At 42.1% G+C, this 23,505-nt stretch overlaps 1 protein-coding gene across 3 annotated transcripts in view; it reads right to left on the bottom strand.

Annotated features, from left to right (window-relative positions):
- Positions 1 to 21,270, bottom strand: part of SLC4A3 (solute carrier family 4 member 3) — a 69,340-nt gene extending 48,070 nt beyond the window's left edge. For all 3 annotated transcript variants that reach the window (XR_007243494.1, XM_048484202.1, XM_048484203.1), the window contains exons 1-3: positions 21,042 to 21,270; positions 12,386 to 12,538; positions 2,570 to 2,726 (exon numbers count right to left, since the gene is read on the bottom strand). Coding sequence is in view for 2 of the 3 variants with exons in the window: in XM_048484202.1 (XP_048340159.1) it covers positions 2,570 to 2,726; positions 12,386 to 12,439 (211 nt within the window). In the remaining variant the exon portion in view is untranslated. The remainder of the gene's footprint in view (positions 1 to 2,569; positions 2,727 to 12,385; positions 12,539 to 21,041) is intronic.
- Between the last annotated feature and the right edge of the window lie 2,235 nt (positions 21,271 to 23,505).

Here is a 23,505-nt window from a genome sequence, read left to right as displayed (position 1 = left end):
TCCCTCAGTCATTGCCTTTTGTCAGATGTGGAAAAGTTTTTGTTTTGTTTGACATACCTCAAGTAACATTTTTTGGCCCTCCTTCTAAAGTTGTTTGTGTGTTTTTAACTGAATTTTATATTTTAACTGTATTTTAATTGTTCAGATGTTTGTATGTTTGTAATCTTGTGAATCCTGATTGGGTGGAAAGGCAGCATAAAAATATTTTAAATAAATAAACACCTGAAACAATACAGAAATAGTTCAACTATTTGCATCTAAGATATAATGCTTGCGCCTTTCTCTTGCTCAAGGGGAGGGCATCTGATGAGGATTTTTTCTTTCATAAACCTGTGAATTATTAGTCTTCATAGACCCTCTCCCCTTTCTTTAATATAGGAAGTGATTTGAAACTGAAATCAGGCATACAAGAAGCCTTCTCTACCTATATGAATTCCCCCTCAAAGCAAACCAAAACATTTACCTGATCATTAGCCTGCTAAACTCTAAAGCTGTTCTTAAACCATTAATCATCTTCCAGACTTAAAGCTGCCTAACTGCATAGTTCTGGGGCAGGAATAATGAGAAGAGAGAGAATATCAGGGTCAGCGATACCATTAGGTGACTATAGGTGGCAACCTAGTTCAAGCAGTTCAGCAATTAACCAGGATGCATCAAGGAAAATAGAAGTCTACCAGGAATAGGGACAGGGAAAGAAGAAGCGTGTAGCCAAGCAGGAGAACTGAATGAACAGCAAGTCTGGGGACCGAGGTTTACAGGTGATGTGCCAGCAGAGGGGCCATAAGGAAGATGGCTGAACTGACTATGGGGATGACATGCAAGATCCCTCAATACTAAGCAGGATGGGTGAGAAATCCATGAATGCCAAGATTCAGTTTAGGTATAGGGGGAAAGGCAGATTTAATTCTTGGTCTGTATGTGTAATTTTGCTGTCAAGTCACAGCTGACTTATTGTGACCCCACATGGTTTTCTAAGCAAGAGACATTCAGAGGTGGTTTGCTGTTGCCTGCTCTGCATGGACCGAGAGAGTTCAGCCGAAATAGTAGGAGCAAAAACTACCAGTCCACAGCCACATAGCCCGGAAAACCCACAACAGCCAGATATTTTATCAGCTTTACTACTTAGGGCTTTTGTAATTGTGAGCTGACTTGAGTGTTTACAGCGTAAGCATAAAACTCTTTTAATGAAATACATACATATGTATTTTAACCTCATCTTCTTCAGGAGGATAAACAGGTACATCTCCTGATATTCCTATCACACAATGGCGTATCTAGGAGGGAAAGGGGGCATATGATGCAGGCACCATTTGCCTATGTCACATGGGGGCGGGTTGGCCCCCCTCCCTATGCCCAGCCCGCAACTGAACTCTTCTGCTGCTTGCCCGGCCCATGCTGCTTGCCTCCCCTCCCCATGACCAACTGAACTCACCCACTACTGCTCACCCACCCTGCTTACACAGCCCACGCTGTTGTCCCCTGCTCCCCCAACCCACAGCACCACTTGCCTCCCTGTGCCCCTCCTGCCCACGCCTGGCGTTGCTTGCCCCCCTTGCCCCATTTGCTCGCCCCATTAACACGACTGCACCCAGCACCCAACCAAACTCAAAGTCGGAGGACTTGCTTGGCTCAGTGTGTTGCTGGCTGGCACTGTTTGGACAGAGGAAAAGGGTTTCTCTTGTGGGGGCAGCAGCTCAACAATGGGGCACGAGGGGGAATTCAGTGGGGGGTAGAGCAGGAGGAGTTTTGCTGGAGTTGGGGCAGTATTTTGTGGCAATATACAATAAGAAACAAATGCATGGTGAATATTTGGTACATATAACTCCAAGAAAGAAACACATTACAGTGGAACCTTGTTTTCGTCACCTTCGCAGTTCGTCGGTTTCGGTTTTTGCTGATCCTTTGGGTGAAAATTTTGCCTCAGTTTTTGTCGCTTCAGTTTTTGTTGGTTTTCACTGGCGCGCATGTGCCGAAATTTGCAGCAAAAACCAGCGACCCCCTGCTGCTCCATTGCTTGCCAATGGGAGCCTCGGTTTTCGTATGTTTCCGTTTTTGCCGAGGTTCCCCGGACGAATTAACAACAAAACCCGAGGTTCCACTGTACCTTCACACAATTTTCTTTAATCGTAGAAAGATAAACTAGGATCTAGGTGTTGGAAAGTGCTGTCAAGTCACAACCAACTTATGGTGCCCCCATATGGTTTTCAAGGCAACAGACATTCAAAGGAGGTTTGCCATGCTTGCCTCTGCATAGTAACCCTGAGCTGCGCTAGTGGTCTCCCACCCAAAATGCTAACCAGGACTGACCCTGCTTAGATTTCTAGACCTGATGAGGTTGGGTTAGCTGGGCCCATCAAGGTCTAGGAGATCCTTCTTCAAATCCTCACTTTGCCATGATGCTTGCTGGATGATTTGGGCCAGTCACTATCTCTTAGCCTAACGTATCTCATAGGATTGTTGCAAAAAGAAAAAGGAGGTAGAGAGAACAGTGTACACTGGCCTTCCTTTGGAGGAAGGGTGATGTACTTAACAAGCAATAAGATAAATAATAAAGAAAATAAATACATACATTCAAAATCCCTCTCGCTGTAGCTGCGGCCATGCTTCTCCTGGTCTCTTAGCACAGATTTGCTGATCAAGTCTCCAAACCTTTCAACAGACAAGGTCTTGTCCAAATCTTCCTCATCTTCTGTACCAGAAAAGGCTGTCTCAGCATCCTCACCACCCTGCATACCAAAGCACAGTTAATTAGCAGAACAGATAATTATACAGTGCCTCAACAAAGCTCCATAATATGATATTATTGACTATAGTGTGCACAAGAATCAAAGAATCATAGAGTTGGAAGAGACCACAGGACCATCAAGTCCAACCCCCTGCCATGCAGGAATACACAGTCAAAGCACCCATGACAGATGACCATCCAGCCTCTGTTCAAAAACATCCAAAGAAGGAGACTTCACCACACTCTGAGGAAGTGTATTCCACTATCGCACAGCCCTTACTGTCAGGAAATTTTTCCTAATGTTTAGGTGGAATCTCTTTTCCTGTACTTTGAATCCATTATTCCTTGTCCTAGTCTCTGGAGCAGAAAAAAGAAAAAAGCTTGCTCCATCTTTAACATGACACTCTTTCAAATATTTAAACATGGCTATCGTGTCATCCCTTCACCATCTCTTCTCCAGACTAAACATATCTAGCTCCCTAAGCCGTTCCTCATAGACATAGGACATGAAATCCAGATTTTTTTAAACTATTTTGATTGCCCTCCTCTGGACTTGTTAGAGCTTGTCAATATCCTTCTTGAATTGTGGTGCCCAGAACTGGACACAGTATTCTGGGTGAGGTCTGACCAATGCAGAATAGAGTGGTACTATTACATCTCTCTATTTGGACGCTATACTCCTGTTGATGTAGCCCAGAATTGCATTGGCATTCTTGCCTGCCACATCACACTGCTAACTCATGTTCAATTTGTGGTCTACTAAGACTCCAAGATCCTTTTCGCATGTACTGTTGTCAAGCCAGGTGTCACCTATCCTATATCTGTGCATTTCATTTTTTCTGCCTAAGTGTAGTATCTTATCTTTGTTGAAATTCATTTTGTTAGTGCTGGCCGCTACATCTAACAGTATGTCAGCATTATTACGTTTCTTCTACAGCTGTGGCCATTCCTTTATCCCTCCTGCCCTCAAATTTTTCAATGCCAAAGTCACCTCGAGATTGCTTTATGAAGTCCCAATTTGGATTCAAGCTATTAACCACTCCGTGAATTCCCTTCAATCCAAATTTTTGCATAAGATAACTGGACTCCCAAATTGCGTGCCCTATGCAGCCCTTTGTCTGGAGTTAGGTCAAAACTCCTTGGAATCAGCCGCTTGGCTGAGGGCTTTTAGATTCTAGCTGCAAATCCATTTCCTCTCAGACTGTAATTCCCTGGTCCACCATCTGCTCTCTGACACCCATTCTAATCCCTGGTTTTCCATAATCGAAAAAAAAATGGCTTCTATTGGACTGTCAGTGGATTCACTTTGCCCTTTGTCCTATTCAGAAGCCTATAGAAAATTAAAAGGTCAACTGTTAGATAGAGAGTTCTCTACCCTAATCACCGCAGCCAAGAAAACATGCTCCCCCCTGTATTTTTCTCTCCCATTTGAACAGGGCCACTTGGCACACTACCTGTATTGTTTAATAAACGCTGCTCAAAGGAGAGCCATAATGCTCGCCAGGTTTAATGTTATGCCTTCTGCCTTGTTACATGGCAGATTTAACAAGCAAGAAAAGGCTAAAAGATTGTGCCCGTGTAATGATGGCTTAGTTGAATCTCTGGCCCACCAATTACTACACTGTTTCAGATTCAAGGAAATCAGATCCAAGTATGTGAATCTTACTCCTTTACATTTACCCAATCTCCCCGATTTATTTAGATTACACTACTTGCTGGACAATCCTGAACCTTCTCTCTGTATGAAAGTGGCAGACTTTCTCCTGGAAATTACTAAATGCCAGTAGATTTCCCTCCACTTGACATTTATTTCCTGAACTGTGTATGTTTTTAAATCAGTTTTTCACTATTGTTGTACTGTTGTCTATGCCAATAAAGGCTTGCTGCTGCTGTTAGTGCTGGCCCAGTTCTCTAATCTGTCAAAATCATTGTGAATTCTGATTCTGTTCTCTGGGCATTAGCTACTCCCCCTAATTTGGTGTCATCTGCAAATTTGATTAATATGCCCTCTATTCCATCATGCAAGTCACTGATAAAAATATTGAATAGCACAGGGCAGAACCCTGTGGTACCCCACTAGTAACTTCTGTCCAGGATTTGATGAACCATTGGTGAGCACCCTTTCGATTTGGTCAGTCAACCAATTACAAATCCATCTAACTTTGTCCAGGCCACATTTTCTAGCTTGCTTGCAAGAGTATTATAGGGAACATTGTCAAAGGCCTTACTGAAATTAAGGTATGCCACATCCACAGCATTCCCTTCATCTACCAAGCTTGTCACTTTTTTAAAAAAGAGATAAGATTCGTTGGGCATTACTTGTTTTTGAGAAATCCATGTTGACTTTTAGTGACCATAGCATTCCCTTCTAAGTGTTTATAGATTGATTGTTTAATGATCTGCTCTAGAATCATTCCTAGTATTGATGTCAGGCTGACTGGGTAGTAATCGTTGGGTCCTCTTTTTTTTTTTCTTTTTAGAGACGCGAACAACATTATCCCTCCTCCAGTCTGTTGGGATTTCTCCTGTTCTCCAGGAATTCTTAAAAATTATTGCAAGTGGTACTGAGATTACTTCTGACAATTCTTTTAATACCTTGGAATGTAGTTCATCAGGCTATGGAGATTTGAATTCATTTAAAGTAGCCAGGTGTTCCTTTACTGCCTCTTTTTCATTTTATGCTGAATTTCTCTTACTGCATCTTATGTTCCATTTCCTCCTGGTTGAGCACTGTTTTCCTTTTGGGAGACAATGATCAATTCTGTATTATCACTTGTTCTCTAACCTGGGCAAGATGATGGAGGGAGTGGCTGCAGAACAACTCCAATTTATTTAGCATTTATTTGGATGGAATAAATATTACCCGGTATTTCTGATGAGCCTTTTGTTAGAATATAATCAATTATGAAATGAGTCTCTAACTCCATTGCTTGTTCTATCTACTCACATATGTGAGGATATTATTGCTGACTTGTGACAACTGGCTACCATTCATGAACGAAATACAACAAGTTCCTAATCAAGGACATTGGTAGAACAATTGAAGATTTCCAACAGCATTGAAAAGATTCCGAAGAGATTCCGGGAGAACTGGATAGAACCTTTTTGTGATGAATAATTGTCATTCACATACACGCTACAGGGGTCAGTGCTATCAGTCACAGACCAGGAAAGGGATTTGGGCGTCTTAGTTGATAGTTCCATGGGAATGTCAACTCAATGTATGGCAGCTGTGAAAAAGGCAAACTCTATGCTGGGGATAATTAGGAAAGGAATTGAGAATAAAACTGCAAGGATTGTCATGCCCTTATATAAAGCCGTGGTGCGACCGCACTTGGAGTACTGTGTTCAGTTCTGGTCGCCACATCTCAAAAAGGATATTGAAGAGATAGAAAAAGTGCAGAGAAGGGCAATGAGGATGATTGAGGGACTGGAGCACCTTCCTTATGAGGAAAGGCTGCAGCGTTTGGGACTCTTTAGTTTGGAGAGGAGACATCTGAGGGGGGATATGATTGAAGTCTATAAAATTATGCATGGGGTAGAAAAATGTTGACAGAGAGAAATTTTTCTCTCTTTCTCACAATACTAGAACCAGGGGGGCATTCATTGAAAATGCTGGGGGGAAGAATTAGGACTAATAAAAGGAAACACTTCTTCACGCAACGTGTGATTGGTGTTTGGAATATGCTGCCACAGGAGGTGGTGATGGCCACTAACCTGGATAGCTTTAAAAGGGGCTTGGACAGATTTATGGAGAAGTCGATTTATGGCTACCAATCTTGATCCTCTTTGATCTGAGATTGCAAATGCCTTAACAGTCCAGGTGCTCGGGAGCAACAGCCGCAGAAGGCCATTGCTTTCACATCCTACATGTGAACTCCCAAAGGCACCTGGTGGGCCACTGCGAGTAGAAGAGAGCTGGACTAGATGGACTCTGGTCTGATCCAGCTGGCTTGTTCTTATGTTCTTATGTTCTTATGTCATATACGTTTATTTCTCTTTATTGTAACAAGTTGAAGTGGTATATTCATATATTAGCTATCAGAGAAATTCTATTTTGTAAGAGGGTATAAGCTGTCTGAGAGTTTGTTGGTATGAATGTGGTATATGTATGAATAGATAATTTGTTGTAACATTTATTCTTTCACACTATTACATTTTTTGCACTTTGTAATATCGAGGTTTGCTATGTGGGGTGTAATATTTATTTCTGTTTGGCTTCTGCCCTCCCCAAGCCCTGGGGAGGGCAGGAGATGGCCTGCAAGGAGGCCCGGGGGGAGCAGGGCTCTGCAGCGGCAGTCCAGGTGGGCGCTGCAGCGGCAGGCTGGCCCAGGAGCCGGCCTGCCACCATGGCACCTGTCTGAGCCTCCCCCGAGCCCCGCCCTCCCCAAATCTCTCTGCTGACTGCCACAAGTTGGGTGGGGGGGGAGGGGGTACAGAGAGCTGGTCATGCTCCGGGTGCCATTTAGACCCGGTGCACCTCTGATCTGTGTACTCACCCCACTTGTGTGTGGGCTTCCTTCTTCTTTGCTCCTGAAAATGCTGGTCATCGTCCTTTTCAGCACTGCTTTCCCTGGATATTCCTTCAAGAGGGGTAACCATCATCCTTCTTTGAAATCCTGTCCAACTTCCTATCTTTTCTCTTAGTCAGTTCTTGTATGCCTTGTGTATGTATGTTCATTGCTAAAAGTGTATTTCTTTTTATTATTTTTAATCTTTAATAAACCTGTTTCAGTTATATAACTGCCTGCTCATTTATGCGTTCTCACCTTTATTTTGGCTGGAGTCCAAAACACTTCTTTTTACTGAAGGTTTCCCTCTTTTAAAATTATTTGATATTATATTCCTAATCTCAGTGCTGTTTTATGAATATCCTTTGGGGATATTGAATATTGAGATCCTGAGATCCAGAGAGAAGGACTATTTAAAGAAGAGCCATTCAAGGGAAATTTGAATTCAGTTTGGAAACTATCTAGTGTAAGAAAAAACAGTTGTGCTCCTAGAGGAGTAAGGAAAAAGAATTTGTATACAACAATTATTGGTTTGACAAAGGACTGCCGAAATAAAAACCTAATCTAGAGGTTTTATAGCCATACCTGACGGTGTACTGACTTATAAAAACCTTTCTTGTGTATATATATGATTGTAAGATATTGTTGAAATGTTACTCACCTAGTGAGTTGGAGTACGCATGGGTGTAACATGTCCCTGACTGAGACTGAGTTAGGTCATAGGTGTGGGGAGGGGGCTGGGGGGCTCAAGAACTGAGCACAACTAGAGGGTACTACATAGGGGTGCATTCAGCCACCACCCAGGAGTGAGGAAGTGCACTGCCTGCGCCTCCTCCTCCTGTGCCTCCTCTCCAACAGCCAGGGTGGCCATCAGCTACTGCCACTGCCAGCCACCCTCCCTCCACTCCGGCTTCTGCCGGGGGCTGGGCGGGCACAGCAGCTTCTGCCGGTGGCTGGGGAGAAACCAGGGACTCTTCCCTCCCTCCCTCCCTCCCTGCCTGCCTGCCTGCCCAGGAATGAGGAGGTGGAGTGTTTGAATTCCCTGCGCTGCTGTCATGAGCCAGTCCCTGGGCGATGCACACTCTGACATACAGTAGCAGGAATCACCACTGGCACACCCAGCTAAGGAACCTCCAAAATTTTGGAGGAGTTGAGGAGCAAGGCTTCCTGCCCCCTGCCAGTTTGTGGTGCTAAAGTGGAGCTCAGGGGAAAATAAACACACACACACACACACACACACACACACACACACACACACACACACACACACACACACACACACACACACTATGCACTCCTCACCCCCACACATACATACTGTACACATACAACAAAGCCCTCCATTATACCCCCACAACCCTAGACATACACCCCACAGAAACACCTCACATGAGCATCCCATCACACATACTAACCTGCACTCCCCACTCCTACCTACAAAGCATGCATAGATCACAAACAAACATTGTCTTCATCTGTGCACCATACTATCCCAACACTCCATCAGGCTCAGTTCATACACACACACTCGCATGCGCACACACACACGCGCGTGCGCACACACACACAGTGATCTAGGGTTGCCAACCACCAAATGGGACCTGGAGATTACAACTGATTTTCAGAATGCAGAGGTCATTTTTTCGGAAGATGGACATGATGGCATCACATCCCCACTGAACTCCTTTCCCCAAATTCTGCCAATCCAGCCTTTGCCCCCAAATCACCAGGAGTTTCCCAACCCAGAACTGGTAGTCCTCCCAAACACCACACCCTCATCTACAAGTTGTTGTTAGCCAAGTTCTATCTGACTTTGTATATTCAGAAGGTGAATAAGGAAAGAGACTGTATCCAGAGCTGTCAATTCTGTCCCAACCACCACCAGTCCCTTCCAGGATATAAGTATATCATAAACGGATATTTAAATTGTTTCCTCCAGTCTTCTCTTCTTCCAGTGTCCAGAATGTGTTATGATTTCAGTTTCTCTGTTTCTAAGCTGAGGCACCCCCATCTTCATGCCCCATCTTGCCCTATCATATTGTGAGCCTCCATGCAAGTCCCTGACCTTTACTTCAGGATGTCCATCACAAGCAGTCTAGACCAACCTCTGGCTTCCCATCCCTTTTCTAAGCACCAAGGTGTAATTCCACAGCTGTAAGCTGTTTCAGTTTTATCCCTTTCAAATCCTCAACTGCAGGCTCTGGTTAAAAATTTCCTGTCAATTTAGTCCAAAAAGTGGTTGCCTAGCTGTTGTAGACTCTTCAGTTACCATGGTAACACAGTAGGCCCAGCAGTGACAGGTCTGTCTATGCTGAACCAGAATGAGAAGGAAATTGGTCCTCAGCTAAACACTGGTCCCTTGGCCCACACCTATAAATAACAGCCAGGAGAAACCAGGGTCTCTGCGCCACAGGCAGAAACTTATTTGTTCAGATGGACACGTGTGTTCATGAGTCATTGGCACTCCTCATAGAAACTTCTTCAACAGGGCTCAATATGAGTCAGGAATCTGTTTTCAGTGACAGGACTCATTGTAATTGTAAGAGTGCCTCTGAGGACGTGAAGAACACATCACTTGCCACTGAGCAATCATTAGCCCTTTCTGCACAACACAAATAAAATGTCTTGAGGACATGAAAATAAGTGTTTTGGGGGAGGAACCCTGCACAGCTTTCCCCCGAAAACGTCCTCAAGACATTTTTTTTCAGCTCAACCTGAATTTTTTTGAACTTGCTAAACTAGCAATCTTTTTTCTGAAGTCTGCTTAAAGTCACATCCTGCTTTCTGTACAGAGCTCAGGAGACTACTTATTTCTCCTGCCCAGTAAAGCTCTCACTTTCATTTTTGCTGACACCCACCATTTTCTGCCACTTGAATCTTCTGTTGCGCTGGCCATTTGCTGAACTTGCCCTGGGATATTTGCTCTGCATGCATTACGCTCAGGCTTCTTTTCAGTAAATAAATTACTTGAATCAACTCAGCTCCTCCTGCTGGTTCTGGCAATATATAGTTTTCTTGGGTTTTAATTTTATTTTTGATTACTTATCTTCAAAGAAACGAACACACAGTATGAGAATCACAGTCGATTCTCATGTTGGTCAAGCAACCATGGAACATATTCCTTTATAGGATTATTACAGCCTTACGCAGCAGCAGAAGCAGGTGAAGAAGTTGCAGAGGACTTCCTCACATGTGCCTCCAGAGATCCCCTGGTAATTGGAACCCCCTCCATGGTAGCAAGGCTGCAGATTCTGCCAGAGTCTCACAGCTATGGCTCTAGTAAGCATGGCATTTGTGCTATTTGCCATCATTGTACTTGTTTCTATTTGGCATCTATTGAAGTGATGACTCAACAGGGGGACCGCAGGGCGTGACTGGTGCAGTTCCTGCCACTCCAGGTCCAGTCTGGTTCCCAGAACATCCTACCTTAGACCACCTTTCATCTGTCAAATCTTCCCCACATACCTGCTATTCTGGGGCCAGCTCAGTCTGTCTCTCCATGAGTCCTGGGAATGGCTTACAAAGGCACAGGAGCCATCCCACAATGAGACAATTGGCAACTGTATATTGGACCTCATTATGATTTGCTGTTCAATTAAGTCTGTGGTGTTCCACAACTCTGTCCCTGTCCATTTGTTTTTGAGTGAATGAGACTTGTTTGAGTAGTCCATCAGCTGTGGGCCAAACATTAGCTGCCATTAGGCTCTCCCCATGCGGGGATGGAACCAAGAACCCTGGCCATGCCACTCCAGTGCCTCTCCAAACCATGCTTGTATTTGCAACGTTATTTGCCTGGCTCCAGATGGCTGGTGGTGATGTCAAGGCTGCAGTGGAGTGCTTAATGTTTGATGGCATGCCTGATTTGCATCTGCTTTCTTTGCATAGTGGTTAGGGTACTGTTTTGGGTATGAGGGCTTTGAATTTGAGTCTGGCTCCTCCCTGCCCCATTTTGTGTTTTACTTTTCTGTGTGAAGGGTGTCGTTACTTGGGGCAGAGATGGTTGCATGTGGAAGCAATTGCTTCCCATTAGACCCTTGCCAGATGTGGGGTGACCATCCAGTTTGCTGCACAGATGATCTTTTCCCAATGGGCTCTCTGGCCATATGGCTTTCTGGGGATTGCACTGTTGCTGGACCTTTCTTCCATGTCTGCTGCCTCACCATGGCGTTGAGGGTCAGTGACCAGATTGGCAGGTGGTGATTGTCTGTGCCTGTGTGTGCCACTCAGAGGGCATTACTACCTGATAGTATTGCCAAGGTTGTTGTGGAGTCCAGCACACTTGCTATGCCATCTCTGCCTCATGAGAGAGGGTTGTGGGGTGTCCATAAGGCAAGGACCAGCAGTGCCTCTGTTACACTAGTGGTCAATTACCTCTGCTGCAGCAGCCCTCAGGATTGGGCTGCCCATCTCACAACAGCCTTGTGAGACATGTTAGGTCAAAAGAGTCAAGAAAAGCTAAGCAAGACAGGTCAACGGTTTTTAAAATACTATCATTCTGGAAGGGTGCCAACTTCCACTCTTCTGTTTTGACCATTAATTTTCCTATTACAAACATCAGTTTAAAAGCATGCTGTAATGTTTTAAAAACATTATCAGGTGGCAGGAATTGATGCAACAGGTGACATGGCACGAGACACCTGCTGTTCCCAGCTATGGCCATGCACCCAAGCATTTGGATTGGGCAAGAGGTCATTAAAACTCACTTTTGAATGTGAAAGAGGGGGAAAGTTTTGACCCATCATGCTTTTCTAAAGCACCAAACATCAGAGAATGAATACTGATTGGGAAAATTTGGAATGCTTGTTCATCTCTTCAATCCATACCTGGATCTTTTCACAATGCCTGAAAGCACTCGGATCTAAATAGTGTTTCCATCCTCCAGGTGGGATCTGGAGATCTCCTGGAATTACAACTAATTTCCAGAATGTAGAGCTCAGTTTCCCTAGAGAAAAAGACTGCTTTGGAAGATGGATTCCATAGCAGTATCCCGCAACTCTCCAGGCTCCACCCCCAGGAATGTACCAATCCAGAGTTGGCCACCTTTCCAGTTATCAAATGCTGTGGCTTTACTAATGTGTACATAATGTGTACATAATCCACACATTTTCCCTGTGCTTGCAAATCAAATTTAAAAAAAATTAAAAATCACCTTCTGCGCTGTATTGAAGATGCTTCCTGAGGGTGCAGTATTTCCAGCTGCCATCTTGTTTTACGGCCTATTGTCCGTCATGCAATATTTGGGTAAATGTCAACCCTTCTCTTTCATTAGCAGGCACCCAGTAAGTCTGAGGCGTGGCATAACCTGTGGAGGCAGAATAGGACATATTGGCATTGGGAACAGGAATGTGTAGCTACACATGAGATGAATGAGAACTAATGGAAAGGAACGACCACTGTTCAGAATCATGCAACACCCTTACGCAAGACACTGAGCTCTAAATTAATTATAAACACTCAGGAAAGTGACCTGGATATTGCTGTGGACAGCTCAACAACTTGGCTCCGATTGCATGCATCAAAGTATCAGGATGAAAAAGGAATGGGGCATAGCATAATAAGAATAACCATCTGATAAATTTCCACTGCTGAGAGACATGTGCCTCGCCAGTCACCAGTTTCATCAAGAGATGGGGGAAGGGGAATTAGCAGTGAATGCCTATTGGATAAAATGCTAAACAGAAGATGCTGTGGGGAATGATTGGCTAGCTAGAGGGATGTCTTTGGAAGCAAAGCAAAGTGAGAAGACACAACAGATGTTTGCAAATAACGAACAGGAAATGGAAGGCAAAGAAACACAGGGTTAAAAGGCAGTAATTTATAGCTAATCAAGGAAGTGAGCCTGAATAATCTCTCTATCTGCGTAATCCTGCATAGTCACTGGGTCTCACTGAGAAGCAATATGTCTCCTAATAGCCCTCTTGAGATTTTGTATCTTCTCTTCAAAATAGCTAGACAAAGTAAGCATAGGATAATATTGCTTCCTTGCTGAATGTAAATCATGAGAGCTATTTTGTTCCCAACTAGTTAGTTTTTATTTTTTAACCCCAGCTACAGAAGCTGGTCAATTTTCAGTATAGATGTCTGTGTTGTTAAAGCAGAGTTTGCAAATTAGAGATTTTCTCTGGGAGAGGCAGAAACTGAATATGATCAGTCACAAAAGTCTCCCACACCACTGAGGCTGTCAGTAACAAAACTGCACATGGAACAAACTGTAGATTCATGTACAAAGTGAAGAAATAATAGCAGTAAATAAAGAATTCCAAATATACATGTATAATGTTAGGTTTTCAAATCACTGGCCCAACTCAGAAAAGCACTGAGAGTTCCCAAAAAATTCCTTGTGAAAAGCTCCCCTGTGAGCGTCAGTACACTGCAGCTGTCAAAACAAACACAGACCCTGGCTGTAATGGGTCCACTCCCAGAAAAACAACTAGAATGAGGAATGCCTTAAAACAAGTTTAATATGAAGAACAGATAAAACTGATTTAATTTAGGCCATGGGTTCAACCACCAGCATCGACAGTTTAAAGGATCAGTTAGTAGGTGATGTGAAATAACCTTTACATATGAGACTCTGGAGAGCAGATGCCGGTCACAGGAAATATTAATGACCTTGAGAGACCACAGGCCTGATTCAATTTAAGGCAAACTCATGTGGCAACTTAAACACATTAAACTGACTTACACAAATCAGACCATTGCATCAAGCCCAATATCATCTACTCAGACTGGCAGCAGCTCTCCAGAGTGTTAAGCGAAAGTATTTCACATCATCTACTACCTGATCATTTCATTGAAGATGTCAGGAATTGAACCTGGAACCTTCCAAACAAAGTCCCTACAAACAAAGTCCCTACCACTGAGCCACAGTCCCTCCTCTTGTGGTAGCAGTAAATCTACTACTACATTAAAGAGCAACTACAAAAAAAGCAAGAGAAAACATGTATTTTAAAAAGCAAGAGAAAACATGTATCTTAATTCTAATTTCAGTTTGCCTAGAAATTTAGTGGATTTTGTGATGGTTTGGCTATTCTAGAAAAACTATCTTATCCTGAATAGTTCCAAGGGTAGTCCCATGGACTTTAATGGTGGTAGTTTGGACTGAGCTTCCCTCTCATCTAGCAACTGGTATTCAGACACATTCTGCCTCTAAACATGGAGGTTCCCTTTAGGTTTTGTGGCTAATAGATATTGTTGGACCCATCTTCCACTAATTTGTCTAAAAGTTCCCATTCAAAGCAGTCTAAGCTAGCAACAATCATGACATATTATAGCAATGATTTTTATAAGCTGTTCCTGTATTGTGTAAAGTAGTACTTTATTTTTTTCTGTCCTGAAGCTACTTTGAGTCCTGAAGCTACTTTCCATTAATTTATTATGGAATAAAGATAATTTTTCTTTTTTCATTTTTTCTATACCTTGCATGATTTTATAAGCATCTATCACGTCCTCCTTAATTATATTTACTTTTAACTGAAAGATGCCAACCTCTTTAGGCTTTCCTCATATGGAAAACTGGTAATCTTGACTGGATTTTTAAAACCTTGTTTAGCTCCACATTATCTTTTTCAAAATGGCAGCCAAAAATGTACACAGTATTCCAAATATAGCTGCACTATACATCTATTCAAGGATACTAGAATATTGGCCATTTTATTTATGCATTTATTTATTTTCCCCAGTGTAGATACATTATAATTACTCAAGGGAACTTTACTTGTCATATTATTGCCCACTCTCCCAGTTTGGAGAGCTCTTAACAATCTGTGTGGGTCTTCAGCATTCTGAACAATCTAGTATCATCTGCAGTCTTGACCTCTTCAGTCCTATTTTCTGATCATTCATAAACAAATGAGATATCTGCAATCCTAATGTAAGTCCCTCAGGAATACCACTACTTAATTCTCTGTGAGAACTATCCATTTAGTTCTACCCTCTTGTTTCCTGTTGTTTAACCAACTACTAATCCATGAGACAAACCTTATCCCATTACTGCTTAATTTTCTCAGGGATTTTTCATGAACGACTCTGTAAAAAGAGCTTTTTGAAAATTACAGTATACCATGTCTGTTAGATCACATGTTTGTTAACATCCTGACAAAACTCCAAAAGGCAAGAAATTTCTTGCAGCATTTTAGGGCGATTCCCCACTGGCAATTAATTGCATGATACTCATGTGATAAATCACGCTTTTAATCAGAACTCCCCACCACTCAAGTGCCAAACACGGCTTCATCAAGGTTCTGCCGTGCGTTCCCCCCTCATCACACATTTTTTCAGAACCTGCATTGAAGTGCACCTTTTAGCCAATCAAGTGCCAAAGCTGGTTCAGTGGGCAGAAATGGGACAGACGCGTCTTATTGTTCCCGCCTTTTGAGACTTCCAGCCGATCAGAGCGCAGTGGACTGTGTGCCGAGTGCGCGCAGCCTTTTTTTTTGCTGTGTGCTGGGTGTGGCTATGTAGCAACGAAATAACATTGTTACGAGACTATTTGTAAAAAAATTGTTCATATGTGCCTACATAACAACATAAAAATGAAAATAAGAATATGAATTTGCAATTGGGGCGGAGTAATGTTCCTGCTCCGACCCAATAGCCAATCAAATTCCACCAACACAGCTACGTAGTAATGTAGTTGCGTAGCGGCATGCGAAAAAACAAAACAAAAAAAGGTCCCGCCCCAACACAACATGATAGTCAATCAGTATGAAGAACACACCCACCGAGCAGATCGCATGTTTGTGGGGAGTGTTACATTGCTTAAATCCTTGATAGACATCAAGGTCTTCAGTGGAGTGGGGAGGGAGAATGTGTGATGAAAAGGTACTGTTTCTTTTGAAACCTGGATGTATCCTCCTTTAATTTCTCAGTGGGGATTCGCCCTTATAGCGAATTTTTTATTCCATTGTCAAACCTCTCTTATTTTAAGGATTTTCCTTTAATCTTCAACTGAAACGTACCCTTCTGTAAGTTAAAATCCTTCAATTTACTCTTACCCTCAGAATCGGCAGGCTTTGCCCTCTTCTATTAAAGCCCTGTAGATATTTGAAGTGTGCAATAACATCTCTCCACAGCCTACTCTTTTCCAGGCTAAACATAACCAGTTCTTTCAATTTTTTCTCATATAACTTGTTTTCCAGATCATCAGTCATCTTTATCTGAACCTGATTCAACTTGTTTATTTTAAACTGTGGTGTTTAGACCTATATAAAATACACCAGTATAAGGTATGACTAGCACAGAATAGCATGAAAATACGACATCTCCTGACTTAGATACTATAGTTTGGGTTCTATCTAACATTTCTGCACACACAAGGAGGAGGGGTGATTTTACCTTTTTGCCCTCCCACAGCAGCTTCCAAAGCCCCCTGAAAGGCTGTTTCCCCATGGGTAAGAACACAAGGAATAACTTAGAATGAGTGAAATAGAGGGAGTAAAGATCTGCAAAAATAGTCCCTTCTTGCCTGTTGAAATCCTACTTAGGATCCAAATCTTTGTTTCAGTGAACGCAGCTGAAAATCAATTTGCCATTTATTGAAGCCACATCATACTGTCAAAAGCTATGATGATTCTTCCTCCATGAGTCTGATTCTTCTATATGCTTTAGATTTTGCTTTAATATCAGTTTCCACCAAGTAGCCCAGAACAATATTGGCTTTTGATTTCTGCAAACTCTCTAGGCCACTTAGAAAAATAACCCTATATGTTTACTTTTCAATCATCTGATAAGGTGACTAGTTTTAGTGACAAGTTGCATGTCAAGTAAATACACAAATAATGAAATAAACAGCACTGTGGAAATCAAAACAGAACAAGGGCAAAGCCAAGACTAATATGAATTGTGAAAGGTGAAATTAACAAAACATATATAACTAGTTCTAGATAAAATACTACCCCATAATATATGAAGACAATTTGGACTGTTAGAAAATCAACATTTTCATACTCGAGTTCTTTAAGAATCTTCAGATCTACATAATCCAAACTGACTGACCCTAGAATTTCATCTCTTGTCACCTCTGTGTGACTCAATTTTTCAGATATCCTTCCCAAAATTAGCAGTTTTAGCATCATGCATGAGTAATTGCTCTGCATCTTCCACAGTTAAGACCAATACAAAACATTTATTCAGCCTCTGGACAGCCTTCCTTCAACAATCCTTTTGCACCATCATCGTATAATAGCCCAACTGCCACCTTTGTTTGTTTCCTGCTTTTGATGTATTTAAATAATTTTAATTGTTTGTCCCAGTGTTTTGTGCAGTATGCTCCTAACATTTTCCCCATACCTTATTGTCAAATTGAATTTTTTTGCCAGAGCTTGTGTGCCTTCTTACTGTTCTTAGTTAGGTCAGACCTCCACTTTTTAAATGCAGTCCATTCTACCATCTCATTCTCCTGCACATGTGAACCGAACTTGATTTGTGATATATAACCGAGCTTCAGTTGATGTGGATTTAAATAACCCCTAAGCCTCTTCAAGACCCTTTCGCCCTTTCATTTCTTTTTAACTGATCTTATATATTTTTTACAAGTTTCCTCTTCTGAAATTGTGTCACATTGGATTTTTTGAAATTAAACTATAGTTTCCTATCCTATTCTGGGCATAACACTTAACCTCTCATATACCTCAAGCACCACAGCATCTGTGGATGCAGGTATATCTGTCTATCTCCATACACACAGACATATTGCCTGACATTGTGCTGCCCATCCCCTATGCTGAGGCAGCAAGCCTTGAGATTTGGATATTATGCTCAGGCAGGTTTTCCAGACTCTAGAGATTCTCATCTGCCCTTAAACTTAATACCAACAAACCTGGTAGGATAAATGAAACTCAGGGATTCTGCAGGCAATGGGAAGGCTATCATATATAAGCCAACAAAGCAACCTTATAACAAGTCAAGCCATTGCTCCTTCTAGCACAGCACTGTTTGGCAGCAAGGTTTCTGAGGTCTCAATGTCAAATTATATGTGATATTGAGAGGTCTGTGAATATGGATTTCCCACCATTTTAAAGAGAAACAACCATTCTGCAGAAGCCCAATTTGAATCAATACTTTTTACCAGTATAGGGACAGGAATAGGATCCCCCCACCCACCCACTGACATACACACACACTATTATTATGTCCTGGAAAAGGCAAAGAGAGGATACTTTCAGGGCTAATAACAGCCACTGGGGGCGTGGGCATGAAAACCCAAGGGGAAAGGGAAAAAAATCCTTCTTTGTGAACCATGGTCCCAATCTGTATCAATGTCATTTGCTATTTTACCTTTTAAAAGTTCATAAATTGCAAAGTGCCACCTTCGTCTGCTCTCTTTTTTGTATACATAAGTACACCCCCTACTCATTTTTTTGCAAATGAATGAGTGGACATATGGAAATAAATACACTTGGATGCCCAGAGGATACCTACTGGTAGCTTGCCACACAGAATCTCCTTCCTAATAGACCTTTATATATCTTAGCTCCCCTGACGTGGATAGTGCAGGCTAGGTCAATCTCATCGGATCTTGGAAGCTAAGCAGACTCAGCCCTTGGTGAGTATTTGGATGCGGGACCACCAAGGCATACCAGGGTCATAACTGAGTGTCAGGCAATGGTAAACCGCCTCTGAACGTCTCTTGTCTTGAAAATGGCGGCAACAACAACAACAAAAATCACAGACACCCTTTAAATATTTGTCCTTATTTGTCTACATAATCATAGTGCAGTTAGAATATTGTTGACTTCTGGCTTGTTGGCACAATTGAGTCTCAGCATTTATCTTTTTTATAGGAAATAATTATTGTTTATGGCATCAATCATCAGAAATACAAAGCACTTCTTTTTCAGCATGTATTGATTCTGTATGTACATATGTACTCTGACGGGGCATTTGAAATGAATCATTGGCCTATTCCAGAATAGAATGTGAATGGCTGAAAAGACAAATTTCAACTGCTGATATCTCAAAGGGTTAATGTGTTATACACAGTCTTACTAAGGATGTCCCAAACCTTAGCTTAGGCCTTGCCTCACCAAATGGTTCAAGTCAAGTGCAGGAATTTGAGAAATGACATTATTACCTCTCTTTCCAGGCTACATGCTGTGTCTGGACTGAGAGAGCTCTGGAGATGCTAAGAAAAAATGTCAGCCACAACAAAAGCCAAGGTTCAGGGTCCCTTTGTTTGTGGCACCCCCAGGGGGGAGCGGGCAGCTGCTAACCAGGAACAACTGAAACTATGCAATGAGTTGGGGAAAGTTCCAGTGTTGTGCCAAACATGACAGATGTTTTAGCCATTTGAAGATTTTGGTATAATGTTCTTCATAGGTTTATAAACCTCAGCCATCCTCCACCTTTTTACCAGAAGCAAGGAGCAAAATACCAGCTTTACCTGCTGAATATCTGCTTTCATTTACTGAAAGTAAGTATGAGTGATTGATCAGATGGTACAGCCCTGTGTTGCACTCTCTTAAGCCAAGAGCAACTGGCTGCTGTTAATGAGTCAGGTGGACCACCAACCTAATGAGTAAAGCATTTCTTTTGACCTTTTATAGTCATGTAGAAATCCTTCTCTCTAGCCAGCCTTTTACTGTTTGTTTGTGCTTTTGCCCTGTTTTATATTCAGACAGTGGGTGCTTTGGGGCCCCATAGCCTTTTGTTCTATATTTATACATTGTCGAGTTGAACTGATATGGTTCATATCTGAAGCTTTTGGCCGTATTGCAATAAACAAGGGAAAACAAAAGGAAGAAGAGGAGGCAAATCTGATTAGAGGCAAACATCATTCCCAAATGATAGGCTGTTTGGCGCCAAAGGAAGACCAGGAGACAGGGACTGGTTGTTGTGTCCTAAGTGGGCAGGAGATAAGGACTTCAAATCCTAAATCATAACTGTTTATAGTGCCTGCCCAAAGGTCAGATCCCTACTAAGGTAGTTACCATGGAGCAACATGTAGCACCAAGAAATAATGTAGAATAAGTGAGACAGAACTGGAGGTCTGACTTGTACATAAAACACACACACAAACTTGAGACCTTCTGTGCCAGGGGTACTGTGGCATATGTATATTTACTGACATATTTGGTTAACTTCTATGAGCAGTATTATTTCTCACACTCACCTGAAAATGCCAGTCTCTAATCCCAGATGTGTGCAGTGTACTCAGTGGTGAGAAAAAGTTATTCTGCATATGCTTAGAGATACCCTTTTCAGTATTACTTCACTTGTTCTGAAGCTGCCACTGAAGACAGGGCTGAGTAAGTGGAAATGAAACTCTTACAAGCCCCAAGAGGGTGCTGATTATGTGAATAGCGATTTGTACAAGGTGAGACTGATGGTACCAGACAAACTTAAGAGCCTGCATATTTCATGTTTGAGACACGACAGACATTTCTTGTGGGCATGCCAAGTATATGGGAACAAATGGCATTGGGGTGTAGGGAATACACACACACACATCTAGTCACAGCGACGACCTGCCCTGGAATGGTCATTTTGTTCTCTGTCATGCTTACCAAATGACATACAAAGCATGCAGATATCCTGCAGTCCCCTTTACCGCCCTGACAGATGCCTGGGGTGCCCTGTCTTTCAAGAAGGATTTAACACTCTGCTGACTAAAAGCTCTAAAAACTTTTACGCCACACAAAAGGAAAGAAGGAAAGCCCATCGAAAGAGGTCATGCCATAAGATGCATGGCTCTGCTCCCTTGGGAGTGCCTCTGGATCTCACCTGGCAATGTCAGCGATGTGCAGATGCTGGACCAGGCTAGGATGAAAGCGAGAGTGGGGGCGGGGAAGGAGTTTATACTGTACCTCGCAGCTACTGAGAGGGACAGCTAGCTGCTTGCCTCCAGCCAGGGGTCCGCGGGATGCACACTGCTGCCACTTGCCTCTTGCCCTCCTTCCTGCAGCTGGCGATCGCTCAACATGTGTCCATTTCTCTGCTAGCGTCTCAGGTAAGGCGACTGTGTCAGACACCACCCCCTCCTCTCCTTCTTCTCTTCAGTGCAGCAGCTTCCTGCTCCTCCTGCAGGCAGCCATCCGCTGCTACTGGCTCTGCTCAGAGACGAGCTGCACATTGGCTGGTCTCACTCTCTTATTTAAAATTCCGTGTGGCGATCAGTGAGGCTATGAGTCACTTACTGTCTTTTGCTGGAACAGGCAGCAACTGAGCAAGTGGCTATTCTGGGACTTAGGCTGTGAGAAAGCAAGTAGCCCCTCTTAGCTTCCCTAACATCTCCACACCCATTGCAAGGGAATTCACCCTGCCAGCACCTCCTCTTGACCAAGCAGTGAACTGGTGCAGGTACAAGCACATTTACACTTGGACACTGCTGTCCATTATCTTATCAAGTACTGCCTTGTTATGTATCTCTTGTACAAATTGGATAGTGGTTTTTGTGCAGCAAGCATTATTTCTGAAGAAAGACTGCAAAGAAGGAGCAGTTATGTTTTGGGTTTTCAGTACAGAAATCAGTCTTTGCAGTTGCATGTTATAGTTTAGATTTTGTTTCTAGTTTAAAATCTGTGTTTTCTTGCAGTGTGCCATGAAGAGCTAGAAAGATTCTCCTTTCGATTGTGCTAACAGGTAGGAATTAGAAGATCACTTACAGTGTAGCCAAATTTGGTTAGACAGTAAGTAAAATTAGGAAAACCTGTGTTAGTTACTTGCAATTTTAGACAGATATTTATATTTTTAAACTTGTAAATGCTGGTGCAATGTTTTGTATTATTTTTAATATTATTTTAGTATTATTTTTCTTTTATACTCTGGTCATGGACTGCATAAATAAATATGATGACAAAGTACTCATTAAAAAAACTTTGTTCCCTAATGGACACAGTTAACAGTCCTGCTCTCACCTCCCAAATTAGACCTGTTTATGTGACCTTCAGACATTTGTCTCAAAAATGCTTTAATATGAACGACAGGAGCATCTGTTGATGTCCTATAATAACTCATCAAGGAAAGCTTGGACTGGGAGACTGAAAACATGTCTTCTAGAGAAGAGGGAACAGAGGAGGAATACCGGTAGATCAATACTCTAGATTTTATTTGGTATGGCAACCAAGGTGAAGCTTTTCTTCAGGTTTAATATCACTCCTTTCTCTTTTTGCCCTTTTCTTATAGCTTGTATCACAGCTAATTTGTCTCACCATCTAAATATATTCCATTGCTGTTATACTGGGAACTCATGTCTCTGCCATTCTCTGCCTGTTGGGTATCAAAATCTGGATGCTATAGGTTAGTAAGTGCATTTATTGGGCGCAATTCACAATCTACATTCCTTGTAGTTGAAGAGCAAGCCTAAGCAGGTCTACTCAGATGTAAGTCTGATGTTATTCAATAGGGCTTGCTCCCAGGAAAAAATTAGGATTGCAGGTATAAAACTCCATTGACTTCTATGTAATTAAGTATTTTTAACTTGTTTGTGGATGACTGCAAGTTCCCTAACTGTGGATTTACAGTTGCCCATTACTATATAGTGAATGACTCTAATGAATGACATCACAAACATCCTGGAGTGACAACAAAATTCTAATTAGTGGGATTGTTATGAAGAAAAATATATTTTATGTTATAAAAATGGCATTCTGTGTGCTTAACAGAAACAGAACAAAATTAAAAATGTTAAAAAGTTAAACTGTATGGCACAGCAGCAAGATTAAAAATCACATCAAAATAGCAGCAGTCAAAAACAAATGATAGCAGCAATAACACTCAGTTTTGTAGTGAAATTTATCACTAAGGCCAGACTTACTTTGTGTAGATTTTAGGGATGATTCTATAAGAAAGATTTAAACAGAAGACACTGAAAGTTCAAGCAGAGATCGACGAAGAATTGAAAAGAGATTGATGCAAGTGTATGTAGTAAATGGTAGAATTACGATTGACTATAATGACTATGAACATACATGAAAAGGTTCTTTATGTACTATAGTAATTAAAACTAAAATGCATAAGCAGTAGCAGGTCTTTGACTAGCTATAAATCCTAACCAAGTCTTGGGGTCACCAAAAGAGGCATGCACAGCTTATGAATGGAATCCTTATATAAGTTGAGGCAGAACCTGACTGTACCTTTGTTCGTCGTAAAACAATGTCAAGCTTGAGCACTTCCTACCTCCCACAGCTGACTTGAATTACCTGATAGCACTGTGAACAAGGAATTCAATATCTATAGCATATAAATTCTTAAGCAAGATTTGTACGTCATATAGAACATTCATATGACAGGAAGAAAATAGTTCTATTTGGGTTGCTCCAGGTGGAGCCT

Source organism: Sphaerodactylus townsendi, linkage group LG02, assembly GCF_021028975.2.
Source record: "Sphaerodactylus townsendi isolate TG3544 linkage group LG02, MPM_Stown_v2.3, whole genome shotgun sequence".
Classification (NCBI taxonomy): Eukaryota; Metazoa; Chordata; class Lepidosauria; order Squamata; family Sphaerodactylidae; genus Sphaerodactylus; species Sphaerodactylus townsendi.
This window is presented reverse-complemented; position numbering and strand designations above follow the sequence as displayed.